At 38.5% G+C, this 19,354-nt stretch overlaps 1 protein-coding gene across 3 annotated transcripts in view; it reads left to right on the top strand.

Annotated features, from left to right (window-relative positions):
* The first annotated feature begins 928 nt into the window (after positions 1-928).
* Positions 929-19,354, top strand: part of LOC103134390 (protocadherin-17-like) — a 21,162-nt gene continuing 2,736 nt past the window's right edge. For all 3 annotated transcript variants that reach the window (XR_001661434.1, XM_016668604.1, XM_016668605.1), the window contains exons 1-3: positions 929-4,734; positions 6,300-6,358; positions 6,839-7,008. Coding sequence is in view for 2 of the 3 variants with exons in the window: in XM_016668604.1 (XP_016524090.1) it covers positions 2,266-4,734; positions 6,300-6,358; positions 6,839-7,008 (2,698 nt within the window). In the remaining variant the exon portion in view is untranslated. The remainder of the gene's footprint in view (positions 4,735-6,299; positions 6,359-6,838; positions 7,009-19,354) is intronic.

A 19,354-nucleotide genomic window follows, 5' to 3' on the forward strand; every position in this document is an offset into this window, starting at 1 on the left:
AGAGATAATAAGCAGATGAACTGTGCTAAAAGCAGGACAGTACAGAAAAAAAACAAAAAAAACTGTTAGAAGCACCAAAATACTTGAGACTGGAACAGAGCTTCACATTCTCTCTGGAAAATAACTCTAAGCTTACACCGAGAACTACAATGGAATAATTTAGCTAAAAGCATATTCATGAGTCAAACAAATAAAGTCCAACTAAAAATCTTAAAACCTAATGTCTGCACATGCTCTTTATCCAATTTGACTAAGCCTAAGTTATATTGCCAAGCTTCGTCAAAGTGCTTCTTCTAGATGTGATTAAAATAATAATAATAATAATAATAATAATGGAGGAAGTCAGGTTGTGCTCTGAGAGAAAAATTCAAATGATTTATTGATTGATTGATTGATTTTTTTTTTGTGGGGGGAGGGGGGCATGTAAACACATGCCCCAGTGTATCAGCTTGTAGCTGTAATTGTTTCCACAAAGTACTGTCTTGGGGTTCTGAATACTTGCACACCACACTTTTCAGAGATTCAGTTGTAAAAAAAATAAAATAAAATAAAAAAAATTGAAAGCCATGAATCATTTTCATTCCACTGATGAACTACTTTATTTTTGTTTATGAAACATATATTTTAGTTTATGGTTCTTAACATGAGAAAGTAAGAAAAGTTTAAAGTATATCCTACTGTATGGTATGCTGCTCTATATAAATTCAATAAATGATATGAATTGACTTCTGCATACTTTGGAAAGGATGAAGAAGGGACCACATAAAAGAAGATGATAGTGATGCTGTGGTGACCTGTGACAACAAGTGACTCCCCCCCACCGAACAAAATTTCTGCCCTGGGGCCACATATAGCAACGGACCGTCTCTGTCCCCACTTGTCAAGTTCTTTCTGCTCCTGCCTGCTACGGCACATTTCAAGAAACCTATCTCCAATCCCCTCTGGTTCACATCGACACGTATTAGGAGCAACATCCTCCAGCACGTTTCCTCCCTGTGATGCTGCTGTTCGCTGCGCGCACATCAGTAAATGAATCACGTAGCACTAGAACAGCCCTTCTTCATGCGATCTTGCCAGACCCTATCGGAGAAACCCCCCTCAAGGCAAAGATCTGTCACTGCTCACTCATTCGCTGGAAGACGATCAGAAAGTATGTTAAATGCGCCCAGAAACACACGGGAGTGCGTTGCGAGGGCTTCGAGAGGCTTCCGGTCAGATCGGCTCAACACAGTGAGGGGAGCGGGTTTCAACAGTTGACGCGGAGAGGAGAGAAACCTGTGAGCGCAGGAGAAGCGATTAATTTTGATTATCTGAAATCTTCCAGCACCTCTGTGTGGCTCATTTTTTCCTCCCGCTCGTTTTACGGGTCAGTGCTGAAGGGAATTGTCTGGAATGAAGGATGGAAGAGCACCGGGTCCAATTGGACTGGATTATGGGATTACTGGACTGATTATAGGACAATCATCGGGCAAAAGTCGCAGACGCTCTTGAGCACAAAAGGTTGGAACTGGAGTATTTCTCAGCTCTGCATCCTGCTTGTTTTATTTTTTATTCCACTTTGTGAGCAGACTGTGTATGGGCGACGCGGACCGAACGCCTATGTGCAACAGTGTGCCGCACAGGAGAAAGGGGGAAAGTAACATGCGATGTGAATGGCAAATGCTGCATTTTGAATGGCCATGTCAGTGTTTCGCAGTAGCCTAGGTGTAGATGTCGCATGAGGGCAATGCGCTTTTGCGAGCCGCGCTCTAACCTTCAACCACGAGATTTAAACGCTTTAACCTTGGATGCGGTTGGGAATATGAATACTTTATAGTAATCGATTATTCATCAAGTCCCCCTACACACACATACACTCACACACGCACACGCACTCACGCACACACACACATTACGTTTGGGGGGGGAAAAAAAAACAAAGAGAAACAAAGCATCTCTCTTGTAGTGGTGCCGAATTTGATATTTAATTCATGCATCAGGTGTCGTCGAGCGGTCATCTTTGTTTACAGAAAGAGTTCATCCCAGCTACACCGCATCCCAAAAAAGGTCAAGATCCAAATTAAAAAGGGAGAGCACGGTTCAGAGATCGGTTTAATACCTAATTACTGTGAGATCAGCGTGAAACCCGTGCCCGGTGCGGGTTAGAGCACTAGGTTTTTTTTTTCTTTTTTCTTTTTTTTCCCCTCCTAATCAACAGGTTGAAAGTCAACCAGTTTTTTTTCTTTTTTCTTTAGTCTACCACTGCTGCATATCCACTTGGAAGGGATGCGTCTCTCTGCACCCGTTTTCCTTTTGCTGTGGGTGAAAGCCCTCACGTTAAAAAACCTCAATTATTCCGTCCCGGAGGAGCAGGGACCTGGAACTGTTATAGGCAACATAGCAAAAGACGGCGGATATGGGACTGTAGAGAGAGGGAAGAAATCCAACTTCAGGGTGCTGGAGAATTCAGCCCCGCATCTGGTGGATGTTGACCCTGAGAGTGGACTAATCTTCACCAAACAAAGGATTGACAGAGAGACGCTATGTAGGCGCAACCCCAAGTGCCAGCTCTCTATGGAGGTGTTCGCCAATGACAAGGAAATTTGCATGATCAAGATTGATATACAGGACATCAATGACAACTCCCCCAGTTTCCCCTCAGATCATGTGAATATTGATATTTCTGAGAATGCAGCTGCTGGGACACGCTTCCCCCTCACTATTGCACATGATTCAGATTCTGGGGAAAATGGGATAAAGACCTATCAGGTTACAAGAGATGACTACAATACCTTTTCTTTGGATTTAAAAGTGAGGGGTGATGGGACTATATACCCAGAACTGGTGGTTCAGAGACCCCTCGATAGGGAGGATCAGAGTCATCACACTCTTCTTCTTACTGCAATCGATGGTGGGGAGTATCCGAGATCGGGCTCCATGCAAATCAACGTCAGAGTGACTGATTCAAATGACAATAGCCCTGTTTTTGAAAAATCTTCCTATGTGCTAGAGATTCCTGAGAATTCTCCCCCTGGAAAAATACTTATAGATCTGAACGCCACTGACCAGGATGAGGGAAGCAACGGGCAGGTGGTTTATTCCTTCACTGGATATGCATCTGAGCGAATACAAGATTTGTTCTCAATAGACCCAAACACTGGCGTCATTAAGGTCCAGGGAGAGATTGACTTTGAGGAGAATCCAATCATAGAGTTTGATGTGCAGGCAAAGGATCTGGGGCCCAATCCGATACCAGGACATTGTAAAATTACTGTGAAAGTGCTTGACAAAAATGATAACCTGCCAATAATAAGTTTTGTCTCTGTTCGGCAGGGAGCAATCAGTGAAGCAGCTCCTCCAGAGTCTGTCATAGCACTGGTCAGAGTGACTGATAAAGACTCAGGGCGTAATGGCCAGCTCCAGTGCCGAGTTCTGGGAAATGTCCCCTTCAGACTTCAGGAAAACAATGACAATTTCTACACTCTGCTTACAGACAGACCTCTGGACAGAGAAACGAAAGATGAATATAATGTCACAATTGTTGCAAGAGACAACGGGAACCCATCTTTGAACAACACCAGGTCATTCACTGTGAAAATCTTAGATGAGAACGACAATGCGCCGCGCTTCACAAAGACACTCTACGTGCTGCAGGTGCCTGAGAACAACATCCCGGGAGAGTACTTGGGCTCCGTCGTGGCACATGATCCAGATGTAGGTCGTAATGGAACTGTTTCATACTCCATACTGCCATCCCACATTGGAGATGTATCAGTCTACACATATGTGTCTGTTAATCCCACAAACGGAGCAATCTACGCCTCTCGCTCCTTCAACTACGAGCAGACAAAATCCTTTGAGTTCAAGGTTCAAGCAAAAGACAGCGGCTCTCCTCACATGGAGAGCACTTCTACAGTCAGGGTCAATGTCCTTGACGTGAATGACAATCTTCCAGTTATTATTTTACCCCTGCTGCAGAATGATACGGCTGAGATCCCAGTACCTAGAAACGTGGGAATTGGGTACATTATTGCTACAGTAAAAGCAGTGGACCACGACCATGGAGAAAGTGGGCACTTAACCTATGAGATCACAGAGGGAAATGACGACCACCTGTTTGAGATAGATCCAGTGGGAGGAGAGGTCAGAACTGCCCATGCTCTCTGGGAGGAGATTGCCCCAGTGGTTGAGCTGGTGGTGAGAGTAACTGACCATGGCAAACCCCCCTTATCTGCTGTGGCTAAGCTGATCATTAAGGCGAATACGGAAACGACGACAGGAGGGGGTTCCAGCGCGAGTGGGGAACAGCAGCACTGGGACGTGTCCCTGCCCCTCATAGTTACCCTCTGCATTATCTCTGTCATGCTCCTGGCCGTCATGACTGCCATCGCTGTCAAGTCCAAGCATCAAGATAAGGATGCTGGGAATTATAACTGCCGCATGGCTGAGTACTCCAATCCTCCGGTGGGGAAGGGAAAAAAGAAACGGATCAACAAGAGTGACATCATGTTGGTGCAGAGTGAGATGGAGGAGAGGGATTCTGCGAGCCGGATGAACGTTGTCAGTAGCCCATCCCTGATCACCTCACCCATATGCTTCGACTACCAGAGCCCGCTGCCACTCACTCTGCCCAGGTCAGAGGTCATGTACCTGAAAACCACCCCAAACAGCCTGACTGTGCCCAGGTCGGGGTGCCACTCCAGTTTTGCTGGGCTGAACACAGACAGTCAAGCGAATAGGATGTCAGTGATACAGGTAAGCAGGATCCTTTGTTTTATTCATTTACTATTATTCTCTTATCTGCACCTACTGCTTTGCCTTACAAACTGGACAAAAGTGTATGAAAAGGAGGAAACTGGCACACAGAGCAGACATCATTACATTGATGTTCCTTATTTTCCCTGTTTTGAGACTTAACTTATACTCTCCGCATGCAAAGCATGATATGGCAACCTCCTGTTGAACCGTAATCATGCATTTTAAAAGGCTTTGTACAAAAGAGAAGTTGTTTTTTTCTTTTTCCCTTTCTCTCTCTGTATTTGAGAATCATTTTCAAATTGCTCCATTTTAAGTCTTTTCCTGCAGAATGGCACAGTTGGTCTCCGTAATTTGAGAGTCCTCGCGGTTAGACATGCAAACAGTGTGAGTCTTGAGCAAGGCCGCGGCAACCCTGCCAGAATCGCTGCTATAGAGAGCGAAAACAAAAACCCGCCTGAAATGTGGGATTGGACAGGTGTTTGAGCAGCTTGTCCGATCACATTACCAAACCGATGTGCAGCAGACAGAGAGAGATGCACACAGCATAACCTTACAATCACATTTTTTGCCCCCCCTTGGAAATGTGGGCCAGATCCACCCATCCACATCCAGGATTGGCACAGTGGTGCCATTAATAAGTTCCAGCCTTGCCTTGTAGAGATGGCAGGGTTTGAACACCCGAGCCAGCTAACATGCTAATTTGACAGCATGGGCTTGTAGGGCTTTTTAGCACTGCAGAATTATCTGATGTAAACGATGTAAATATTCAGGACAGTCTCATTCGGAGATTATAACACAGATGACAAGGCTTGGCACTGTCACCAGTCACTAGGGTATGTGGGTGTGATCAACACAAACACACTACTTTGAGAAGAGAGGGGGAAGGCTCCTGATGACAGTGGCAAATGCTGAACTCTTTGCCTTGCCAAGGAAAATATATATGGTCGCAATGGAAATTTGCTGTTCTTCAAAGCAACTCTCCCCGGCTTGTTTCTGAGTTTGTTTAGTGATATCATAAATGGATTTCTTGAAAAATCCTAGAACAATGTTAAATTGTATTTTTAATGACAGCAAAAAGGGGGGCCTAGAGGACAAACTTGTAAATCTGCTGCCAGCCCCAGTGAAGTAATCTTATTTTCCATGAATGTTTTGGAGTATTTCAACAGAGCATACATCTTGCAGTTCATTGACAAAATTCCAGTAATTTGGAGTATTTATTTAATTTACTAAACTTTGTTATTTGTTTTTTGTCTGTTATATCATTCCTGTCATCCTTGCCCTCCATGGCATGTATAGCAAAATTATTGTAAAACCCTTGATTTTTTGTGCTCCAGCCAAGGATTGTCAAAAATGAATAGGCAAATAAGTACAAAGAAATAATAAAAATAATATATTTGCAATGGCCACCACATGGACACTCTTTTCAAAGTTATGGATGTGCCCCTGCTTGATTTATGCTATGGTATTTTATGTGTGTGTGTGTGTATGTGTGTGAGCCTATTGTTAAAAAAAAAAATCCTAAATGTTGAATGCACATTAACATTTTGCCTTTTCCCTTCCAGACTGAAAATTTCTCATCAGAGCCCAATTATTCTGGCAGCAGGCAGCCATTTGTTCAAAGGTAAGAGCAATATTCACAGGGGTTCCACAAGTGTGGAATTTAAGTATGTTTCAGATCTGGCTAAGTTCAGAAAATGTTTGGAAAAAATATTGGTGTTTCCGTATGTACCGTATTTCCAACTTTATGCTCTTTCATGTTTTCTAAAAGTTCCGTCCATCCATCCATCCATCCATCCATCCATCCATCCATCCATCCATCCATCCATCCATCCATCCATCCATCTTCCTTACAGGTTTCATATGTAAAGCCAGAAATGTTCACTGTGAATTTTACATTTATGCTTTAAAAATAGGTGAGTATAAGAACATAGAACTCTGTCAGTTTTAGTAGAGAAAAGCATGAAATTTCCACATGAAAATATGTGGAAACCGTGTACCGCTATGCTCCCAGACTCTACCTATCAGAGTGTGTTGATACTCACCTACAAGTTATGACAACTTATGCTTAATTTTGTTCCTCTCTGTCTGTTCAATTCTGCAGCTCAACATTTAAGGATGCAGAACGAGCAAGTCTCAGAGACAGTGGCCATGGTGATAGTGACCAGGCTGATAGTGACCAGGATACTAATAAAGGCTCACACTGCGACACATCTGCCAGGGAGGCCCTCAAGATGAAAGCGGCAGCAGTTAATGGCCAGCCTTTTGAGAAGGGTGAGTGGACATCTTCAAGATGCCTAACTGACTCTTGTAGCAGACATTGTTTGTGCTTAATGCAGCAAGAACCTTCAGTTTTGCTGGTGTTTAACTAGAGCTCTACAACTGCTTCTGGGTGTAGAAGCCAGTGCAAAAAGACGTCCTCCCTCAAAATTATTGGAAGCTGTAGGTGCAGCAGGATACTTTGTTCCACTTTACATTGCAGACAGCCTGAGATATGTCTCAAAAATGACACGAAGGCACCGGAGTGAAAGGTAGATAGAGAGTTTAAAAGGATGAAAGAGTCTTGAACGTAGAATTTTTCATACGTCTTCAGTCTGATTTAACCATCAAACGGACTTGTGCACGGAAAACTGTACCTCTGTCTGTGTCTCTTTTCTTTTATATCATGTCATTTTTGTGAAGGTAGATTTGTTGCATGCATGTCTCAGAAAGCATGACAGACACTTGCAAAGCAAAATGACAGATACATCGAGTGCAACTTGACAGATTGTTTCCACCTTTTGCTTGGATAGATTTCCTCAGTTATTAGTTTTGCTGTGGTTTTGAGAGAGGGCGCTCGCTTTATGACTGAAAATAGAATTGTTAAATTTTATTTTGCAAATCCAAAACGATCCAGACTGCCAGGAGGATAATCTCAGATGACTGTCAGGCTCATGGCAACCTGGCTGACCTGGAAGAGGCTGATATATTTAGCTTTTGCGGATATAAACTCGAAAACATGAAAGCAAACGCTCGCTGGTGAGATAAAAGATAATGGGTGGGGGACTTGAAGTGAAGTGGCGATGTTTTTCATTTCCTCGTCCGCGCCTCGGAGGAGGAACGGCTGTGGTCATCATGTCCCTATGCAGCACTTTCCACACCATTTACATTGCTATGAACTGTTTGTTTGCAGCATGCTCAGGAGGGCAGAGATGGAGGCGCTCTAGTGGCTGGCAGAGGAGATGTGTGAATCTCTCCCTGTCTGTCTCACTTTTATGTATGTGTGATCTGGTGGTTGCGTGTGTTCTGAGAGGAATTATGGCAGACCAAACTTAACTCTGTGGGAGGTGTAAATTCAATCACTTCACCCCCCCCCCCACCTCCCACAATTTGATTCAGCCGAAGTTCTGATGCCAGTCATATGGAGATATATCAAAAGAGATGTTCTGTACATGTGAAACTAGTGCAGCACTGATGCTGCTTGACTGCAGTGGCAGTTCATTTATAGACCTGGGTTTGTAAGATAAGAAAAATCCAATCAAGTAGGGGAATGCTTTTAATATCAGTATGTTTGCTAATGTCTTTCCCATTCCTAAGTGAGAGATGTAGTTAGAAAGAAAAACCAATGATTAGATTAAATTAGGTTCTTCTTTGATAGGGCTGGTCAGCTGAGCTTTAAAGAGATAGCTGGACATTTTTGAAGTGAAGCATTATGCAGTTGAAATGCACCGGAAAAAGAGACTGATGACCAGAATTGGCCGATTTTCTTCTTATGAGGAGATCATTGCCTCATTACTTCAACTTTCCAACCCATCAGTTTTGAGATGGAAATATTGCTGCAGCAATTATTATCGTTACTGTGATTATTATTGTAATAACATTAGTTATAATATCATAATTACAAATTATTTGGCAGTATAAGCAATCCCAGATGTCATGGACTTCATTGTATTTTGGTAACGTATTTGATCAGCTGTATGGAATTTGACTGATCCCAATTCAAACAACTGATATATAATTTTAGCAGCTGTTATGCTAATGGTCGCTGAGGTGATGCGAACATGTTGTAATAGAAAAGTCATATAAATGTTTGTTAATCGTCTTGAAAATACCATCAATGCAGTTTTCAGCCATAGCATATTGTTAAATTTTAAAATGCACCATAAATGCTACCCGGTTATTTTGATTACACCCTTCAGTGTAGAAGTTGAAACTGTGGGACGATACAATTTGTTTTTGCTATCGAGGCATGTTGGTGGTTCATTCTGCCACAACAGAGAGATGGACTTCCTGCATTGCTCTGTTTTATCCTTTTGCTCTCAAAAATGGATTGGAAAATGCTGTCAGCCCTTTTGAAATCTCAGTTGCAGCACAGGTCTACTAACATTGCAGAGGATACACACGAGAACTGCTCTGAGCAAGGTCAAGTGCTGAAAACAGCTTAAAATGATCACCAGTCTGAGATGTTCCAATCAAGAATATTTGAGTTCCGATCCGATCCCCATGCCGTAACATTGTCTACACCAATAGAAACTTTATTTCAGACTCAAGGTCCAACCAAAGACAAACAGAACAAAATGAGAAACAGACACATATGTGCACAACTATCCAAAAACAAGATTACATAAAATGTATCATAAAGTGACCAAAAATGTAATAACATAAACTGTTCTCCACAGCTGTGAATGGCATTGTGTAGAACTCAACTGTGGATTTACTGAAGCTGAAATATTTGAGTCCAGTGCATTTTAGCCAAAGCCTTTCTTTTTTTCTTGAAGCGTTGTAAAAAAACACAAGCAAAAAAAAACAACAAAGAAATAAACATAAGTATTGCACTGCTACAGTTTTTGACCATACATTCAACTGTATTAATTTGCACAATGAATTATTAGATAAATAAATAGAGAAGTGAATATTTGTATTGGTCTTGATGTTTAACAAAAGTTCTAGATCGGGTATCGGTGACTATGTGTACGGTACATATTGTAAATTATGGTTGCCAGGAATGACTCTCTTCTGCTGGCGAAGTGAGCAGCGCAGCGCAGCAGAGCAGAGACGCATATAGGGTAAATCTGGGGTAAGATGCTCACTCTGCAGAAACATCTCTGTTCACTAATAGTTGTCTTCTGTACGACGCATGTGTTAATATTTAAATGTTTGAAACATTTGTTTATGCATTATTTAAAACAGGAGAATTTATACTGTGTTTTATTTAAATGTGCTACCATTTTTTAGCAGACAATGTTCGTATTCAGTGTAAAATCAATCAAAAAGCTTCAGCCGATAAGCCAATAATGACATCAGTAACAACTCCAATAATGATAATAAACTGGATCACTGCTACCCATAACTTTAATCATGTCGTCTTTGTTGTAAAATAGGGTTAAATCAGGTCTAACTTTAGTTGCTTTAGTTATGTAACAGCAAGAGCTTTCTCTCTCAGTCAAACCTATTGTAATGTATTTTCTCTGTTTCGTGTGAAAAGTTAATAAATAATCACCATTGAAATGTCACATAAAACTTATGTATATGTGAACTTCATAAATGAATTATTGAACAGTCTAACACATCAGAGTTAATTACAGATCACAGAATAAAAAAAGGCTTTAGTGTAATCTGTCTTTCAAAGGAGCCAAGTAGATGTGGTGCATCTTTTTATTTGTCTTTTATATCATTTGTAGAAATACTTCTTTCTTATAACTTCACCCTCCCATAATCGTGTTATATTTTTCAGTGATTTAGAGAGAAAGAAACCACTCAGTAACATTTTTTAAGCATTTAGTGTATATAGAAAGTTTTTGTTTATGATGGGGAAATTAGTATTGGCTAAATTCAGTACCAGCAAGTCAGAAACAAAATTGTCGTGAGGTGGTGTGGTTGCGGTGAGGAGAGACGCTGAGACCCAGGTTGTGTTGATGAATAAGATTAATTTAATAATAATAATACGCTCTCAGTCCAGGACAGGCAGCACGGCAAACAAGCACACAGCTAATACCGGTAGCAACTGACATATGGGACTCACGGGAGCTAGCACAAACCAGGACTTGACAGTTCTACTGGAAAGTACATACGGTCTAAAGAGAAGCTGGCACAAACCAGGACTTCGCAGTTCTACTGGAATGTCCGACTACATTAGACATAGACAACGACAAGTTGACGTTAGACAAGGACCCGACGAGGAACACAGACAACAGCTGGGTAAAATACACACGGGGTAATCGGGAAATGAGACACACCTGGGGAGCAATCAGCGGGGAGGACAGGACAGAGACTCACAGGAAACAGGGCTGAACACAGAAAAACTCAAAAATAAACACACAGAAACACGGAACCTAACAAAAATTGAGTGATGGAAATTGGCCTCAAAATCTCTGATCGGTGCATCTCTGGAAGTAGTTTCCTTACTTGTTGTCAAACCATGTCGTATCACACACATCTCAGAAAAGTAAATAAATCTTCAAAATCAGTGGACAGCTAATATGTTAGTATAACTGATAACAACCTCATAAAACATCACTTTGAAATTTCAAACTATCCCTTTAAATGGTGTCAGTGTCTGCAAGACAGCAAGATGGAAGATCCACATTATGCATTTTTCCTGCAGAATTGATCATACAAAACACCACCCGCCTACCTACACACTGCCTCACTGTCTTACCCACAAAAACAGGTACATTTATTGAACAACAAAGCTACTATTTTTGCAGATTTAGACAAGATATCGCTATTATCCAAAATGGAGATTTTTTTTTTTTTGTTCCAAATGCAACAACACAAAAGCTGGTAGGTTAAGTAGCGTTGCTTTTATGTCTTTACCTTTTACCATCCCTCTAGTCTCCTGGCTGCTTTGATACAGGTAATATATGCACCTGTGCAGCTTCCACTATCATGCACTCTGAATATTTATTCACTCTCACAGACACCAGATGCACAGTGGGTATGTTGCTAGGCTTTCTCTGATTCTATTTATAATAGGCAAGCAGTTTCTTTTGTTTTTGTGAACCTGTTTTTTGTTTTGTTTTACAGTTATGTGTAATATCACAGCTATTTGTCATTTATTTTTGCAGCGATTTGGCTAGATGCGATCACAGGCCCATTGTAATGCTATGGCTTCCTTAGAGCCATTGTGACATAACACGAAAGAGAAATATGAAGCTAATGACCGGCCAAACAAATGAAAGCATTCCATTTTTACTTTTGAATTGTTCGGCATCGTTATCATAGTTTATTTTTGACAGTGCTTTACAAAGTGAAAGAATGTTATCTGTTTTAAATAATAGTCCTAAATAAAGAATGTTATGTGAACTACTACTAATATTGAGTACCTTTTAGGTAAAAATGCCGCACTGTGAATACTTCTGCTTATGCAGCGAGGCATATGACTACAAAAATTGAATGCTCTTCACTCTGTTGTTGTTGCTTTACCTTCAGAGCTTATGCATCCCTTTGCATCAGCATCATCTGCAGGCTCCTCTGCAGATAGGTAGCATAGAAATTAATTCAGCATCTGCCTACTTCTCTCTGCTCCTTTCTTATTAGGTTTGCTTCGTATAGCAGTGCTTAAGGAGTAGCAGTATTCACTCTGCAAATAAGAAAGGGATTGAAAACACAAATGAACACAGAGTAGTGCATTGGATCTGTTCTGTGTTTCTTGTCAAATAGTTTCAGTTAGCTGTCCTAGTAAAAGTAAATGTGTAATGAATTTAAGGTTTTAATTAATAGCAGTACTGTCGGCATAGCTTATTTTAAATCAGAATAAAATATGAGCTACAAATAATTTGCAGCATCAAAGAAAAAGTGTTGTCTACACAGAGAAAAATTAGATTTGTCTAACAGATCTAAGAGTAAAGATGACTTGAAAGATTTAAGTTCAGCTTAATTACAGATAATTCCCCTCGGTAAACAGCTAACAGTGCTAATAGGAGAGTAAAACCACAAGCTTTGTGGTTTTGGAGTTAACCTCTTATGAAAGATAGCATCATTTTTTAGTATTTGATCTATGGTTCTTAAGCCTTAAGATTTAAATGTTAACTTTACTTTTTAGATTTAACTGCTAACTTGCAACTTTCCAATTACTAAGTTTTCCCACCTGTTATACATACTCCAACTAAATATCTGTTTCCTTTAACTGAAAAGATTATTATCAAAATTAAATCAAAGTATTAAAAATTACTTGAGATTAGCATTGGAAACCTCAAGAAAATGTATGTCGGGTGTATATATCTCGTTGATGAATGAATGTAATTTTATAGTATCTTAAAAAATGATATCCCTACATATAGAACCAGTGAAGCAGTTTTTCTAATCATGTTTCTTTTTTATGTATCTATGTTTATTTTTAAATGTTTTTTTCACTCTGGTTTTGATCCAAGTCATTTAAAATTAGGGAGTTTTAGAAATCAATAAAGTTACTACATTAATGAAGTCAGTGGATAAATTGAAGTATGAGTTTAAATTTTGTTCCAACTAAAAGATAGTGCTGGTCAGCAAACATAAAACTTCTGGCTTTGAAAAAGTCGTGTCTTCTTCCGGTTTGCAGTAGTTTTATGAGGAGCACTTTGCTGAAATCCAAGCTTAAGATAAAATGTTTTGCTCTATTTTGATGCAGATCTTTGGCAGTTTGTCTCATTATCTTTTTTTTTTTAAGAGCTTTTAGTGTATGCTGTGAAGGATAAACTTACTTAAAAAGTTGGTCTCCTGCTCTATAAGTTAGTGAATATTGTTTATCCGCTATTCATACAGCTACACTCTATACAAACAACTTTTGACCACAACATGCAGAACACATTACATGACACAGACAAGCAGGTTGCTGCAGAAGCCAGCCCTGCGCACCATTGTAAATGGTAAAAAAGAAACTTACATTTTTTGGAATGAAAAGCAAATGAAAGATTTTTTTAACAACAAAAAGACATTGGCGGAGGACTTTAAAAAATGAAAGCATGCCTATATCCCTTTTTAACAGTATGACCCTGGCTTATATAACATCACAGACAATATACTAATAGCAGAGATTAGGAGTGCAGTTTAGAAAAGAACTGTTTAAAAATGCCCATATTAGTACCCTGATATGACCAGGACATCTCTAATGTGAAAACTTTCACTATCAGTCACATGATGTAGGCTTATATATACCATAATGGTGCTGTCCTTTTACACAGCAATTTTTTTAAGTATTTTGTAAACTAGTCGACTGGTGACATAGGACTTGTTTTATGTCCCAAGTTCTAGTTAGGAATGAATGAAAAAAAAAACAACAAAAAAAAACAGGACAAACATTTAAGCAAAAAGAAGAGAATAAGATTAAGAATAAGATTTGTAACAACCAAATATTTTACCTGAAACTTTTAAAACTTTTAAAAACATAATTTTGGTAAAAAAAAAAATTAAAAAAAAATAAAAAAAATCAGCTTTTCAAAACCACTCACATTTCTCAGAAAATATTTAGGACTGAAATAGAAACACCAAATGTATTTAGGTCAGAAACATAGAGGTTGTACATATTTCAAACATTTGTAGTTGAGAGTTAGTCCATAGGTACACTTGAAGGGCAAGAATAGCTCTTCAACTGTACTGCTTAGAAAACTTATTTCTAAGCACTTAAATAAGTTTTTTTTTTTTTTTTTTTTTTTAAGGAAAAGAACAGTCTGAGGAAAAGTTGTCTAAATAACTCAAAGTCTTTACGATGTTCATACTTTGAAAACCATCCAAACAAACAAACAAAAAAAAATAAAACATGTAAAATTTAATCACCTTTTCCACCAACATTTAAAATCATTAAGAGTTCAGATGCTAAATTAACAACACAATTTAGCTTTGTCCGGTGTAGCATAATTAACAGTTTCATCATACCCTGTGGCTATGTGTGGGTGCGCTTGTGTAGGTGTTAATACACTTGAGCCGCCAAATGTGATAGTTGTGGCATGTACTTTGGAAAAGAGCTTGTTTGATACAATGGTGCTCATTTCCACAACTCTCAGGGGTTTTGGCATCCATGTTCTCTTGTTTTTGTGTTTCCTTCAGCAAAACTTGTGGAGGCTGTTGTATGATAAATGGTATACTATCTCCTTCAAAAGGAGGATCATCCCACATTTACCCCCACCATGTGAAGCTTTCTCTTGTTCAAGGCTCATCCTCATCAGAGCCAGGTTTCAAAATGAAATCAAGTGCCTCATTTAGTCAGTCACTTGCTTGAGGGACTTTGATAATACAAAATGGCAAGTGAGCAAGACAAAGAAAAAAAAAAAAAAGGAGCTGATCAAAGTGGCATTAAACCATGAATGAAATATTGTAGGTATTTATATTAAATGTATTTGAAGGAAGGAGATTAATGGATAGCAAAATGTAACAAATGTTACAATTTATTCCACAGTTTGTCAATAATTGCTGCTTGTACGGCAATACATCTGCATTAAAAGAAAGCTAAGCGGTCCTTTGGTGTTTTCTTTCATTTGGGAAATGTAACTGGCAAAACCCCGTGCTTGACCAAATTCTAACAAATTTGTTGATCTCTGCTTAAAATTATATGTTTGTGGTGAAAAAAAGTTCCTGCGGTGTTGTAGTAGAAACCACAGCCAAGAAAACACATTTATTAGAGTAAACTTAGACCAGTCGACAGAACAAGAGGAGGATGGAATTGCTGTTTCATTTTCGTGTATAACAAATGAAGGAAAACTATTATTTTCCACCGACTTACAAGATATTTTTGACATTTTGCTTCATGCCCTTACATGCAAAACACCTCAGTGCATTATTGTCAAATTAATTTTGATAGCTGAACAAAATGGTCACAGAAAAGGGGGAAAAATGGCAACACTCTCTGTAGCATAACACCATGGAAATTGGCTTTTTTGTGTGTGTTGCTCTCTGTCTGCTTATTTAATGCCTCTAGGATTAGGTGTGGTGTGAAATGTACAAAAGGCAGTTATGGTACAATATAATCTCAGCATTTTCTCTGTTTTTTACAGTGAATGATACAGTATATCTATAAGTGATTGGGGTTGGCCGCATTTGGTAATCAAGTAAGCACTTCTACAGTCATAGGTTAACTATGCATCATTTGAATCACAAATATGTTGAGGCTGTAAAACGTGTATTTATTTATTGGTTTTTCTGAATAAATTAAATCCTTTCAAACTCATAAGGCAAAGTCTAATGTAATAAAAAAATATAAACTGAACCAAAGTAATTTAGAAATATTTTAAGTGAGTGGTTAAGAATGCTTTGCTATATGCAAAGCATTTAAGAATGCTTTGCATATAGCACCTTTCACATTTATTGGCACAGATAGTAATGATCTGTAAATTAAAATAAATTCATCTTTTATACTAGCTGTATAATTTCACATTTAAAAAAATCAGACCTTGGTGAGTTTATTAAATGAAAGAGACAAAAAACACATTAGTAAAAAAAAAATAATCAAAATTAGCAGCACCACAATTACTGCTTCCCTTTTGACTGCTGTAACAAAATATAAATTTTACATTTTTAAATTGTACGTTATTATTTTAAGTGGGAGCGGGGGGTGAAGCAGACAATAATGTTTTATAAATATGGAAACCTATAAGTGTTAGTTACTTTTCAAAATGGAAAAGACAAGAGAAGGCTTAAGAGTTGATACTGGACAGAAATGGTCTGAATCTCTCACATCTGATCTTATAATCAAGGTTATAATTCACTTTGATTGTAATTGGCAAATGACAGAAAGTAGTGACCATCTGTCAAGTACAGTCAGAACCAATGGAGAACAGTACAAAACATCTCAAACACTTTTCCAGTGTATCAGTTATTATGATCCGTTGCATCTAATGCAGCAGGGACATCCACTAACACTAACAGGTTTTTAGCATTTTGTATTTTTAAAAACTCTTTTTTTTGCAAATAAGTATATGTTATATTTATATTACATATACATACAAAATAGTGTAGTTTTTAAACTTATTTTAAGCTTAGCGATTATTTTCAGAAACTGAAGTCAACAGAAATTCGTTAATTAAACTTCATAAAACCCTAAAAGGTAAAATACAAGAATTCTGCACAATTCTTTCATCTCAAAACAATTTGGAAATGGCGCAGGCACAAACTAATGACTGTGTGTGGCATAAAATTATTTTCAAAATCATATTGGCAACGTGCCCAGGGCGTGGGCTACTCTTTCTCTTGCCAAATGTCAGCTGGGATTGGTTCCAATGCCACCCCACAGCCACCCCAACCCCAGAAAGAGGGTACAGCAGATGCATGGAAAAAATTATTTTCCTTCCTCTAAACCGAATGTTTTATTTGACTTAAGATAGCTCTCAAAGTACTTGACAGCAGGATGTACAAAAATACAAAATAAAAAATAACCAGCAATTATAAATATAAAAGCTTTTGAACAAAAGAATAATCTGACTGGTAAACAAAAGACGATGAATTAAGTTCCTGCAAATATTCTGGATCTACCAAAGCTGCAAACAGAGAAGGGTGATATTTAAAGACCATAAAAATACAATTGAGACCATCTGGTGTATATGAGAACGAGTGACAGGATTGATTCTGTGTGCCTGATTGGGTTTTATCTGCCTTTGTACTGACATGTATGTACTGACCTGTGAGTGTCTGTGTGGTCATTCATAACCGCTCATAGTTGAGTGGAAAAAGCTGTTCACTCTTCATCCTCAATGAACATCCTCTTGACTGCACAACAGAGGACTCATGAGCAACCCTCTTCTTTCCAGCCAATAGGACATGATGCTGCTGCATAACAGATCTTTACATAAAATTTCTGTTTCATGTTTGTTTTTTTGTTTGTGTGTGTGTGTGTGTTTTTGTTGAAATGACAAAGAAAAAGGATCACTTTTGAATGTGTTCCAGAATTCATTTTGCTAGCAGTAACACAGTATGCACATGCTGCAGATGTTGCAATCTGGTTTTTTTTTTTTTGTCCCTGATGCGATCAAAGTCACTTAAGAACAGGCATTTTGCCGAGTCCCAGTTCAAAACTTCATTAAAAACTCTTCAAACTCAGCAGCTTTAGTGAGCACTTGTGTATTTCATCGTTATCACATTCGTATTGTGATTTCATTTCATTTAATTTAATCCACTCGCTGCAGTCTCTTTTATTCGTTTTTTTTTTTTTCTGAACAGTGACAAGTATTTTGTCTCAACTATGTTTCTAAATATGTATTATACTTCACACATGCGACACCGGTTCTAAATTTACTCCCATCTTACTCATGCCAATGAGGTTTTCATGCAGCGTAGATTAACGGCATCATGCTTATTCTGTTTTGATATGACTCATTGATATTTCAGTTTGCAACAGATTTCACGGTGGCTACAAATAATCAATCAAGTGCACACAAAAATGGCGAGTAAGTCGTTCGTCCGCTGTGCTAGCACAGAACTGAAGAAGTAAACAGACATTTATGTAAAATTAATCCGTCACGTCGGCCTTCGTTATTTTGGCTTTGAATCCTGTCATCTGGTCTGCTGGTGTCAGTGCTCATAAGCAACATGTTCTGCATTGATGTGAAATTGTTCAAAGTGCTGCAGTGCACGCAACCGTGCTCTCATTCAAGCTGCTATTTGGAAGATTTACAAAATAAGCCAGGAATGTGGTGTCTTCCATTACTGTTCAAAATGTTTCTTTTACTCATCATATACATTTTAGTGTATGATGACTGGCAAATGAACTTTAGGTGCATTGCTGGGTCCTGCTAGGCTGGAGTGTGTGCATTAATTTCACCAGTCAAAGTGGTAAATGGACTGAATTCATATTGCAAGTATTTCTATTGATTAAACACCAAAAGAAAATAATCTTTAAAAAAACAACATAAGTAGTTCTATTGGAGTTTGCAAATGCACACAAAATGAAATACCTTCATTTTTGGAGACAAAGTCTGTGGTCTGATGAAACTACAACAGAAATCTTTGGTCATAATGACCAGTAATACACTCAGAGGAAAAAGGGGGCAAAGCCTGATCATATGTAGGAGCTGAATTAGTTTTAAGATGGCTTAAGGACAACAAAGTTAGTGCTTTTGTTGTCACAAAATCCTGACAAAGTTGTGAAGAAAGTGCCAAGGGTTGCAGCCTACAAACCTGTTACACCAGTTCTGTTAGAAATGAGTCAAACCTTCAGCAAATGATTGTGAGAAACTTGTGGAAGATTTCTGTCAAGTAGTGAAGGAATGTATGAAAACTTCTGATTAAAAAAATAAATATATGTGAAATAGAACGTCATATATGAACAAGCAAGTTACTGCTTTACGCTGCAAGTGATGAAAAACTCAAAAACTGTAGAAAAATAAATAAAATAAAATTACCACGAGAGACTCGTGGGTGAAACTTGGACGACTGCATGAACATCATGACAAACATTTAGCATCTTAACTACTGAGTCTGCCACTTACTTCCACTCAGGACCTGCATGTTAAATTGAAATTGCTCTTTCTTTTTAAATCAGTTCTGATGAAAATGTAAATTGAAAACATCTTCTGCACCAGATGATATTTTCCAGGAAAACACCTACACAGATTGTTGATAATACCAGGGGGGTAAATGTACAAATCAGTATTTTCTCTAATTTATCAAAAAACAAAAACATAAAAACAGATAGTTAACCTGGAAATATATATATATATATATATATATATATATA

Source organism: Poecilia formosa, unplaced genomic scaffold (genome assembly GCF_000485575.1).
Source record: "Poecilia formosa unplaced genomic scaffold, Poecilia_formosa-5.1.2 Scaffold16, whole genome shotgun sequence".
Lineage (NCBI taxonomy): Eukaryota > Metazoa > Chordata > Actinopteri > Cyprinodontiformes > Poeciliidae > Poecilia > Poecilia formosa.